The sequence below is a fragment of the Opisthorchis viverrini genome (genome assembly GCF_000715545.1).
Source record: "Opisthorchis viverrini unplaced genomic scaffold opera_v5_73, whole genome shotgun sequence".
NCBI lineage: Eukaryota > Metazoa > Platyhelminthes > Trematoda > Opisthorchiida > Opisthorchiidae > Opisthorchis > Opisthorchis viverrini.
In genome coordinates this window covers 1,632,576-1,644,316 of record NW_008751729.1, presented here as the reverse complement: position 1 = coordinate 1,644,316, position 11,741 = coordinate 1,632,576, and the positions used below count along the sequence as shown (strand labels likewise).

Below are 11,741 nucleotides of genomic sequence, written 5' to 3'. Positions count from 1 at the left end.
CATGGCGTTATTGCCATTAAGATATAATTCACCACTACTGGTTGTTCAGAAAACAGGAGATTATGACACATCTTTCAAGAAGGCCTATGAACTAAGACAGCTGAAATCAGCTTTCCGTCAACGAACAGAAAGATAGACGCTTGCCTTTTTTGTCTACGATCTCAAGTCAAATATGCAGGAGTTATTAGGTTATCACTGGATTGCTCATTCAGCAATGCACAGTGGTACAAACGGCGGAAGTATCATGAATAGTCACAGCATCAGAGTCTCTTTAAACTGTAGACTCCTCTTAAATTAGATATTTCTCAAATGTGATATCTGCATCTGAATCATCTTGTATGGTACAGTTAAACAAACCAATGCCGCAGTTAAGAAGATATTACAATTACGCTACGAGTATTCGGAACGCTGTTCTGAACTGTACATCGATGTGAAGAAGAGACTGGACAATAGCACGCGATCTGTCACTCTAAAATGACCCGACGCATAAGTACTTATTCCTGTTTTTTTATTTGCATTGGTACTACTATCCAAGGTGAGAAAATGATGATATTTCTAGACGTAAGGCACCGGATTGTAAAAGTGAGCTTTACAAAAAATCAATGTTTCACTACTTACAAAGTTTTCCCTTATGATTCAAACAATAGCAAAACTCTGTTCAAAATTTCCCAATGGTAAACGCACCAGTGATACTGCGAAATCTATCACTTGTTCCGCCTGTCGCTCTAGAATGAGTGGGTAAATGGCGTAGAAATTTTTCCGTAGCTCTAAATTTATACCTGAGGTGATTAAAAACGATCCTTTTGAAACAGTATTCGAATGCGCCACCGTTCACATGTACCATTGAGCTTTCACTCAGCCAGAAGTCAACTTCATGGGAAACTTTTCCAGTCAAGCATTTGTCAGCTTGATCCCAATCGTAATGCCACACAGTGTCGCCAAAAACACGCAATAATTGGTAATGATTATAACCGACTACAAAAGGACAAGTGTTACTCAACACGTGTGAGGACACTCAAAAGCCGGCTCGGTCATGTTAAAGAACTACATTTATAGTAAAGAAAAGAACGCTGAATGTTAAGTTTATAGCGTATACGTTTGACGCAGTCTGGTTGAAGGCAATGCGGGAGAATTTCCCTAGATAATGTTCACATATGCATGTTAAAAATTCTGAGACATCTCCCCTACAACTTCTGCAATTGTTTCTGTTATTTATCACCTAATGTTAAAATACTCAGCCGTCACATGCCAAGGCTAAAATCTGACTGCTTAAGGGGTTTTTGTTGCCGATGTCATTGTGATATTAAGAGAACAAGCAAATACAAGGAGGTTTATGGGTAGCATAGTCGACCACCAAATTTTTCCTGTAGTGAGGTAGTTTCTAGGAAGTAGCATGGCAGAGGCACGCCTCTACACCACTCCCTGCAAACGTTTTGAAAGAACAACATTCACCCACAAACCAGCACCAGAAAATCTTGATCTTTGAGCAAATGACTGACTAATAGGATTCACTTCCAGCGGAATTATGAGAGTGCAACTTTAATAGTGAGATCCCATTTACTGATCTCTAGATGGATAGTGATCAGTAATTTGTGTCAAAACGGTATATGTGTCAAAACGGTCACTCATGAAATCATCTTACAAAATCGTTTACGGATTTTATTTTTCATAGTCACATTCAGTCCAAATTCCCAAGCCTCTTTGGAGTCTTTGAATCTGCAATGAAGGGATGCCATTTTTCGATGATTACAGGACAACAGTAGATACATTTGAGGATTTTCTGTGACCTAGGGACAGGCAGACGTGGAGTTGCAGTGGACAGCATCGTGAAAGGAATCACTATATTTTACGCATAAATGTCAGTGCCTTAATATTTTGGTTACCACAAATCTCTAGCTTAAGTCCAGAGAATAGCTTCATTCAGTAGGTAGGGTGCATCCTCCCATAATCAAGTGACTGTTGATTACATCAGACAATTTGCTCCGTTTCCTTACTTGTACCACCAGCTTCTGATGAGTAGTACTTCCCAGATCTTCTGCGCTAATGAGCCTGTTTGCATGTTATTGCACTATAGTTTTTGAGGAATTCGATAAAAAATAAGGAGTATATTTAAATTGTGGTTGATTAAAGAACACCACCATATCATGCATTGTGATTTACCAACTGTTCAGACGCCCATAATCCAACGGAATAAATACTGATGCTCTAATCCAAAAAAAATTTTGCCTAGAATGTCGAGAGTACTTATCATTTGTGGCACGTATGCGAATCTCATTCACATCAAACAGCAACGCTTTATGCTACAACTTCATTCCCACAGGCAACATAGATGCATTTATCATCCTTTTCTAGTCCAACTACTCAGAATCACATAGTGTTCTAAAAGATGGTCTGGACACTTTTTCCAAAAAGGAAATACAGCTCACTGTGAGGGTGAGGAATTGATAAACTAGAGGAGATCACATCAGTTTTCAAAGCGAGAATCTGCGTGATGTCAAGTGAAATGAGATTAAAGTAGTTGGGAATTAAGCGTTGTGTCAAAGTTTAAGCTTATTTGCCTCACTGAACACAAAGTAAACTTGAACTAGGTTCACAATCCTAATAAATATTTTGAAGGTAATAATGAATTCACAGTTCGTTGCTAGAAATTGTTTTTATTAACCAGAGGAGTCTAAGGGTCAACTAAGTCACTCGCGATACATTGCATTTTTTGGTGATCAACATACCTCATTGAGTCTTGACGAGCAACTGTAGGGTATCTATAACATTATTTTTGTTTCTTTGTATCCGTGTGTCATATGATATGTACAGCTCCCCTCTCCCGGAAGTCCAGCACGCACTAATTTGTGGCATGCGCAAGACGCCCTTCACCGGCACCCTGGTTGATTTATGCTAAAGTGGTGAGCGCCGAGGAGACCCACGACAACATCCCTGCGGCAGCTGAAATGGACCGATTTCTTTACTTCACGATTTCGCGATAAGCCCTAAAGGAAGCATAAGATTAATGTTCATGCAAGAGGAAGTCATGTCTATCAGAAAGCCCACTTCCGTGCAGGACATCATGAAGTGTAGCTGCCTGAATTAGCGGTGATCGATGGGGATTGTGAAGTTGCTTGCCTTGTGGTAAGAGCAATATTCATACCGTTACAATGCCGTGAAAGCTAGTGTTGGTACGGTCATTGATACGTCGCATTTAGGTCCAGAAATCGTGCGTGTCAATGCTTAGTTCCGGTGTTACTGAAATAGTTGAACGGACTCGCGGCTAATGGTTGACAACGGTACGCACGCAACCGCTCTCAAGATTAATCAGATATGGTTGTCAGTGTTAAATTTAACAACTGATGTCAAACGTCTTGTCTGAATACCGAAAGGGCCGAAACTCATGAAACATACAAGCTAAGGAAATCAAACGTGGGAAGCTGACGGCACAGACTGCCAGTAAGAAACCTAATAAAACGGAAAATATCTGTTTCATTCAACAATCTCTTGTTCTCAGTAGTTTGTGAGTCGCCAACTTGAGCAATCTTTGAAAACCATTCAATAAAATTTCTAGTATGAAAAAATAATGCTCAATGCCAGCTCACAGACTGAGTAAACGGTCACAAGTGCGCTCTAATACCTGCATGAACATGCAAGTTACGCAATTGTGAATACCAGTATTTGATTATCACTGTACACTTTCTGGTAAAATATAATTTGGACGCAATTATATCATCTTTCTCTTCCCGCTAGAATTATAGCTTAAGTTAGTCATTTAGGATCCCTTAGCATTATTCTTTGACTGGACCAATACGACGGGAGAAATACACATTTGCCAAGACTGTCGGGTAATCTTCGCCAAGAGCAGCTATTTGAATGCTAGTTCGTTTCTAATAGGGGTTTCGAGTTAATCTCACCTTGAACGTGCGTTTAGGATATTCTCCGCCCGATTGTGTTGCACGAAGACCACCACGCATTTCATTTGGTAGGATATTCGAGGCATCGCAGTATATTTTTCGAGCAAAAATACTCACATGTTTGATGAAAACTTCTCGAGGGATTTAGTGAAACGGTCTGTATTTATTATCGTGCTGTTAATGTAGCTGGAAGAAGTCGGCTCAATAAAACCGTGTGTTACTCCGTGCTCCACATCAGGTGGCTTCTAGGGCTGAAACGGTCTGTATTTATTATCGTGCTGTGGATGTAGCTGGAAGGAGTCGGCTAAATAAAACCGTGTGTTACCCTGTGATCCACATCAGGTGGCTTCTAGGGTAAACACTTGTGCATCGTTGGGATTGTGCCGGGTCATTAAATAATTATTTAAGACTGAGCTCAACGATGACTCTTCCAATGAGTGCGATCATCTGACATCCTGCGGTCTTGGCATAACAACTATAAAATAGGGAGTGTAATCAACTGCTTCACCCAATGGGAGTGACACTTTCCTGAAACTATATGACGCACCTCAGCATTACTGATCTGATACTTAACGAACAAAGTGATGTAAAGTCGGTCATATGAATATGAGGTTGTCATTGTCTTTAGGATTCTGAAGGTTCTTTCAACTCTTGGCACTTCATCGGGCCTATTCTGTCTTCCAATCAGTGCGATCATCTGACATCCTGCGGCCTTGGCCTAACAACTATAAAATAGGGAGTGTAATCAACTGCTTCACCCAATGGGAGTGACACTTTCCTGAAACTATATGACGCACCTCAGCATTACTGATCTGATACTTAACGAATAAAGTGATGTAAAGTCGGTCATATGAATATGAGGTTGTCATTGTCTTTAGGATTCTGAAGGTTCTTTCAACTCTTGGCACTTCATCGGGACCTATTCTGTTGCTCAGACATACTAGCCTATCTGTCAGATGGATCGGTATTAGAATTGGAATTGATCTCACCCACACTGCCTGTAGTGTCTTGCATTTTGTACGTGAGTTTTATACAAAAGTGTGCAAAGGAATCACGAGTACTGTTAGAATAGTTTGGATTTTTAGAGTCCTGATCAAACACCAGCAAAAGCGTCGGGATATACCGAGCCACTGTGAGGAAAACCTCTGAGATTATGTTGAACAGCGGGGTTTTGCAGGCAGCTAAGTTCCTAGTTGCAAAGCTGATAATCACACGAAGGGGTTCCGTCAGAGATGTGATTAAAAGACTGAGATTGATTCTGGGGTTCGGGTGCCGCTTCATCGTTCTTGAATACACTTTCGAAGAAAACTAATTTTTTAGTATTATTTCTTCATTCCCCTGGGGCAAAGTGGTCAAGTTGTCCACAGGAAATTCACCGGCTTTTCTAAAGAATTAAGGATGAAAACCGTCTGGACCACGTACTTTTTCGCGTTGAAGCAATTAGAGTTCAAACTGCACCTCTGTTACGGATAGCGGGGTTGACTTGACGGTACATTTACGTTCATGCGTTTTCATTTTCAGAATTTGGGCTGATGGATGTGTGGAACTGTCCTTCACCGTGTTCAGCTCATTTGGTAAGAGAACCTTCGTTTGAATGAATTAGAGTCTGAGTTGTTACTGACAACAACAGGCTAACAACTTCTATCTTACGGCCAGTTTTTTAGGTTAACCACGGTAGAGTGTACATGTCCTCTACCGCAAAACTTACTGTGTTCACTGGATGTTCACCATCCAGGAGCGCTCCGTCCTGTTCCTTAAGCTGTTTTATTTCCATCGCCTGGGCGTGCACTAAATGAAACCAAATGATTTTGGCATAGTTGTAGTTCTTCTGCCTTACCCCCTAATGGGTCGCCAAAATAGGCTCTCAATAGATTTATTTAACCTGTCCGGGTAAAAATGTCACCTACAATTACAGTAGCTTTACTCATCGCCGAAAACAGAAACCGTGACAAGTATCGAAGGATGTTACTATCCGCCTCGGAACTGCCGCCTTGCATAGCACATACATACACAGCAAATGAACATTGTTAATTGCATCCGGGCGCACTAATCTCAGTTGAACCAGTCAATCGAATAAAGCGAAAACTAGTTACCGAAAGCAAGCCCAATAGAACTCATTCGTCCCTGGAAGTAAGCGCAATTTCCACTTCATAGACACTGTGTGGACACTGAAATTCATGATGCGGAATAGATGCTTTGAAATAAATGAGGATATAACACTTTTGGCTTAGTTTACCGGAATAAAGTTTAGATGGGGAACGCAGGCTGGGTGATTGACAGCTAAATGAATCAGGACAGCTTCCTTTGGGATTGTGTCTGGAAGTTCAGGCGGATGATAAGATGCAAGGCCGAAAACAGAGGGTTTGTTTTAACGAAGCGTTCGGCAACAGCCAGTAGATTTATTGCTGGGCATCGTTTCGCTTTTGACACAAAAGCTTCGTCAGCCCGAGTGACTATGTTACGAGGCTGGTCAAGATTTAAGGCGGAACGAGAAATAGACATCTAAGCCTCCGCTGTCGGCAGAGGGGATTTGTGTGTTAGTGTGGGTGACCAAGTGTTAAGCCGATGGGGAAACCTACACGTATTTGGGTCCAGCCTAGGGTCTAGTTCTTCTGATTCGATTTACGATCACTCTTCAAAGTCGTTGCACTTTCCGTCCGTCTGTGTGGATGAACTAGTGCTACGATATTTGTATAAGGAAGAAGGATTCTCTGAACTTTGGTCAGGTTGGGATTTCCACCCCCCCTGTTTTGCTAACGATTCTACGTACAATTAAAACCACACAGTCAAGTGTCAACTCGGCTTACCTTCGACTACTTTTCATACGCTCGCCATTTTCCCACCCTGGAATCTGTTCAAACAGTAACGCTTGGTAATTTGCATCACCTCAGCCATCAGCCGCTGTGGTGTGAATCGCAGTCTGCAGATCTATTCTATGTCTCTGTTTTAAGATGCCAGCGCTAGATCTTTGACAAGCGTTTGATATTTTTCCGCATTCCTTGGTGGTTTGTCTATTTTCCTTTTATGCTCCTTTTATGCAATTCCCTGGCAGTTGGTTCCATGTAGACCTTAGTGCAATTGTTACAGTTTTAGTTGCCACATGCTAAACCTCTGACTGAAATATGTGACTGAAATATGTGAAAGAAATTCGAAATTGCAGAACTCCCTTTGTGAGCCCTCGTCCTAGCCTCTGACGCGCCCTCGCAGACTTCACGAGAGGTTACCTGGCTTTATTTGGAAGGCCTTCCCGCAACCAGTGACTCAATGTTCGGACACGACTGCAAGATCACAGTTTGGCACAAGACCACAGAGATTAACACTATATTAGCTGACTCGATGTTGCCATACACAAAATATACTATTACAGTTGCACCAGCAACATGGTTCATTTGTTCTTCGACAGTATTTGATAATTCGGTAGTGGTCATGATCAACCACCGAATACTCGAAATATGTGGGTATTTGACACGTACAAATCTGGAAACTGCAGAAAGGAGCATTACTGCTGCTATAAATATGGTAATAATAGTCTCCTTGATTAAAACCTTAGTGTTGACGAAAGCAATACAGTTTCATTATCATTTTTTGCAGCGCCACTTCAGTCAGTATGGATACCCACTGTCTCTATGTGCGGAATCAAACCTACGTTAATTTTCATGTTTGCTGTTGTGGGTCATTGTGCTGTTTGTTTGTTGAGAAGGAAAATATGGGTGTAAACCCTTACTATCAACCCAAATAATGGTTGGCAACGTCACACTGGTTGGGGTAGCCCGTTGGATAGAGTGTCGTATGTTTCATGGATCGCAGTGGAAGAAAATGTTAGTTCATACGGTCTTGCGTCCAGTTCTTAAGAAGCAAAGTGACCCGCAACCTGCCTGGAATGCAAGCACGAGCCTCAGCCCCACAGGGTGCGGCAGTTAAATTTGCAGATGAATGAAGTCATAAAACGAAGATAACTAGAACGTCTTATAATTGTTAGATATTAAGTCATAATGAGCAGCTAACCCGCATCAATTTAAAAGTCAAACTTTTTCTGGTTGGGTGGAATTCACATTTTTGTAAAGCATAACTAGAATATACAACAGAAAAACGTTGAAATCAAATAAATCATACAGAAGTCAAAAACACTTAAAGCTTAGGCTATGGTTCGTCTCTCCAACCATTTTTGTTATTACACTGCTGGAAAATGGAGTCAAGGTTACTATCTCAACAAAAACCAACACGTTTTTTTAAACGGACATAAATCAATTCACTCGGAACGATTCGGTCAACCGATGACAAGGGAAACGATACAGACGTCTGGATTGTGTTTTGTCTATTGTACATCGCACACCGTGTCAACGTTTCGATGCTGGCCAAAATGAAAAATGTCACCGTTTCTGCTAGTGTTCTTTATGTTCTCTGAAGTTTGTTTCAGGACGCTAGGTTGGGTTCAGTTTTAGTGCATTTCTGATAATCCGTTTTATAGGAGGCAAAACAATTCTCCTATTGTTGTTGTGGCAGTACCTTAGGCTGATTATCGTGCAGCTCAGTAAGAACGAAACCACACCTCATGTGTCAACCCTTTTAGGTCCTGTTCACACATTCAACTTTTTCCCTAATTACTATATATCTATACACATACATATATATGTTACTGGTAGACTATGTGCGTTAGAAAAAGAGGATTTTTTGGAATACCGTATAACTACAGCCTGCCTTGTTTCACGTCGCCTGAATCATCTGCAACTTTCTAACCAAACGAAGGCGCACAAGATAAAATTGTAAGTTGCAACGATGAAAACCCTCGATATTATTCCCAAACCAGCTCAGTTAATAAGTATATCGGGAATGCAGCTGTCCGCCTGATAAAAAAATATGAGAACCAAATGATCAAATTCCATTTATTAGGTTGATATGTGCCAAACATAAACGCTTCACCTTGCCTACGGTGAAATAATTCGGGGGTTGATTTCTCCAGTGGTTGGCAATAAAACTTAAAAGTTTGGACGCACTGAGAAATATTTACGCTGACTCATCTGCGAAGTCAATAATGAGAACTGTATAGGCATAATGCATTACTCATAAGGTTGCTGAAAACTCTTCGACGGCCCCCGACCGCTTTCGTCCTTCCTTCGGACTCATCAGGATCTTTACATCCAGTCAATTACTTGTATGTTGCTGGATTGCATTTGGCGCATGTTTCTTTGGGAATATTGTACACATGAATACATGGGTGTGCAAAAGCGTACACCGTGTCTTAAAACGAAGCAACCTACAAATCCAACAAGCAGCTTACAAAAACCTAAAGTAGCTCGTCGTTATGAGGTTGATGAGCTTTCAGAAGAAATCACGTTACGTCTGCTATATCTGCCTAGTTCAGATAAGATTTGTCTTCTAGCAGATTTAATTGGACGACGTTCACTGTTGTGTATAAAATTTTACTCTCTTCCACATTTATCAAGAGATTACCAAAGCTGTGCAACTTTGCAAATGTATTCGAAAATACCTGATGGTCGGGTCCGTTGCATTGTATTCTAGTTCAATTTACGAATTCGCTGCAGCTGATCTATCTTTTCCGTCAGTGGATACCAGTTGGTATAAACCCGTATTATTGCTATATTTCTTGTATTTGCATTACAAAAGAGGCCCAGTATCCCAAGCGTACGGTGGTCATCTGCAGTGGGCCAAAGTGACAGCTGGCGATATACATGAGACACTGCCTCCTACGTATTTCTTGTATTTGCATTACAAAAGAGGCACAGTATCCCAAGCATACGGTGGTCATCTCCAGTGGGCCAAAGTGACAGCTGGCGATACACATGAGACACTGCCTCCTACAGTGGCCCTAGGAAGAACATCTTGATGATCGCCGTAGCTAACAGCTCACACAACCCAGGTGAGGGGAGTCCCTTGCCTTGACATCAATTGTATACGACAAGTTGCCTTATATGCCACTGTGTTTGACGCCAGATAATGACAAATTTTGAGAAGTACTGTTAGGATATGAATGAGAAGGCTCATAAGCTTATTAGCTTATTGGTAGTGTCCACAACACACTCAGCTTGCATATTAAAAGTACTTATTTATAGTGAGGTACAAAATGGGAATCTGGATGTTTAATCGAATAATCTGGTCTGGGAAAATGTAATCATCAAATGTCTTCATTTGGTGATTGCAGCAGTTCATTTTCATCATGACCTTATTTATCAGAGCAATTCATAATATGAGACGACAGTAAGGATTTACCGATAACAAGTTTGTAACAATGCTCAACCATAATTTCCATCCATTTCATTGTATTGTATCTCCAATTTGGGCAAATTTCGAGAATGAAAAAGCTTCCATACCTCCAAAAGCTCAGCGACGATAGCTCATTCAGGTAAAGCGGGCGTGACTAATGGGAAAACCTATGTACCTGAAAAACTCACACATTTTTGTACTGCAGAAACAAAAAAGTAGATACAAATATCATGCTTCCATTGAAGAAACCACTCGGAATAGGTTTACAAAAATTGATTGAACCCATCCTTACATGCAAATATCAATTATTTCGAATTACAAAAAAGTGATCCCATGTCTGAATTCCAAAATAAATATTTAAATATATCACAAGCGCATTCCCAGAAAATGTATCCCTCAACTTGCAGCCATCAAAAAGTTCTTTCCTAGCTGGAATAGGGCAATAAGTTGCCAGAAAAGTCTACAGTCACAACACTAGACATAGAAATTTATGTCCATCAAATATTCCTTAAGATACTTCCTTTTTTCTTATTGACCTGATAAAAAAGGTATGTTTGCTGCCATAATAGACCACAGTAATTAATTTACTTACCAAACTCTCACCCCGTTCTTTCAAATCCATGGCAAGAATAATGGTTGATATTGTGTAGTTCGAGCTGAAGAAAAAAGCTGTGTACAATAGGAATTCTTCCACATGGCTTTGTCGAGTTGCAATGCTGAATTTCAGTTTGCGAGTTTGGTAAATTGCTGTCACTACAAACCCCAAACCAAAAGCACACAGCGTTGCCTCCTCAGCAAGAATTGTTATGGATTTCCAGTAATTTTGATGTGTATACGGTGGTTTCGGCGTTGCCAGTGTGCCGATCGTCAAGGCCACAACCACGGTGACCGTTAGAATACTGAACCAAGACCCGGCGCTTGTTATGCATCCACGGCATTCGTGAAATTTATTCTTGTGCTGCAATTAAAGCGAGATGCATTAAGATCCAGGCTTATTCCAATGTCCAAATCAGATTGATTTCCGTTCTATATTGTCTAGCTTCTGTTCTAAATGAAACAACTTTTGTTTTTCTTTTAAAATTTCAACTCATTGAATGGCCCCTTAATTTAAAGCTTCATAATGCAGATTTCTCACACCTGTTGTGTCAAATCGTAATATGTAAAAATCCCATCTTGGTTGTGATATTCAAAGGTCTAACAGCACTATATAAACTCTAGTGATAAATTTACTTGTACTGTTTTTCTACTGAACACATCAAAATTTCCTGGTGATCGGGCGTTGTTACCAAAGCGTTTCTGCGGTCAACCCTAACTGAAACCCACTCAAATATGCGCAACAAGCCAACGGTGACACTTTAAAAGGGATAACGGTTGTATGTGATAAGTAGAGTATCATTTCGTAAGGTACCTCGCTAAAATCCCACTAAGTGCCCTGACATAATGTATCCGGTCTCTTCACTTTTACCGCAGCCACAGTGCTACCTTTCACCTATATGTTACAGGTTGTTAAATGCGGTTGCACTGAACGCCACCACCTTCCATAGTGAGATAGAAATAGCTGCCAAAAGTCAAAGGTCCACTGTCGTTTAAAATATGATACCTGTTCCCAACAGAATTGTGAAT

General features: G+C 40.7%; 1 protein-coding gene across 1 annotated transcript in view; it reads right to left on the bottom strand.

The window, feature by feature from the left end:
- The window catches only part of T265_04439 (hypothetical protein), a gene marked incomplete at both ends in the record, with an annotated part of 108,528 nt that overhangs the window by 27,569 nt on the left and 69,218 nt on the right, over nt 1–11,741 (bottom strand). The window contains 2 exons of the mRNA XM_009169184.1: nt 5,605–5,673; nt 10,711–11,076. Coding sequence (XP_009167448.1) covers nt 5,605–5,673; nt 10,711–11,076 — 435 coding nt within the window. The remainder of the gene's footprint in view (nt 1–5,604; nt 5,674–10,710; nt 11,077–11,741) is intronic.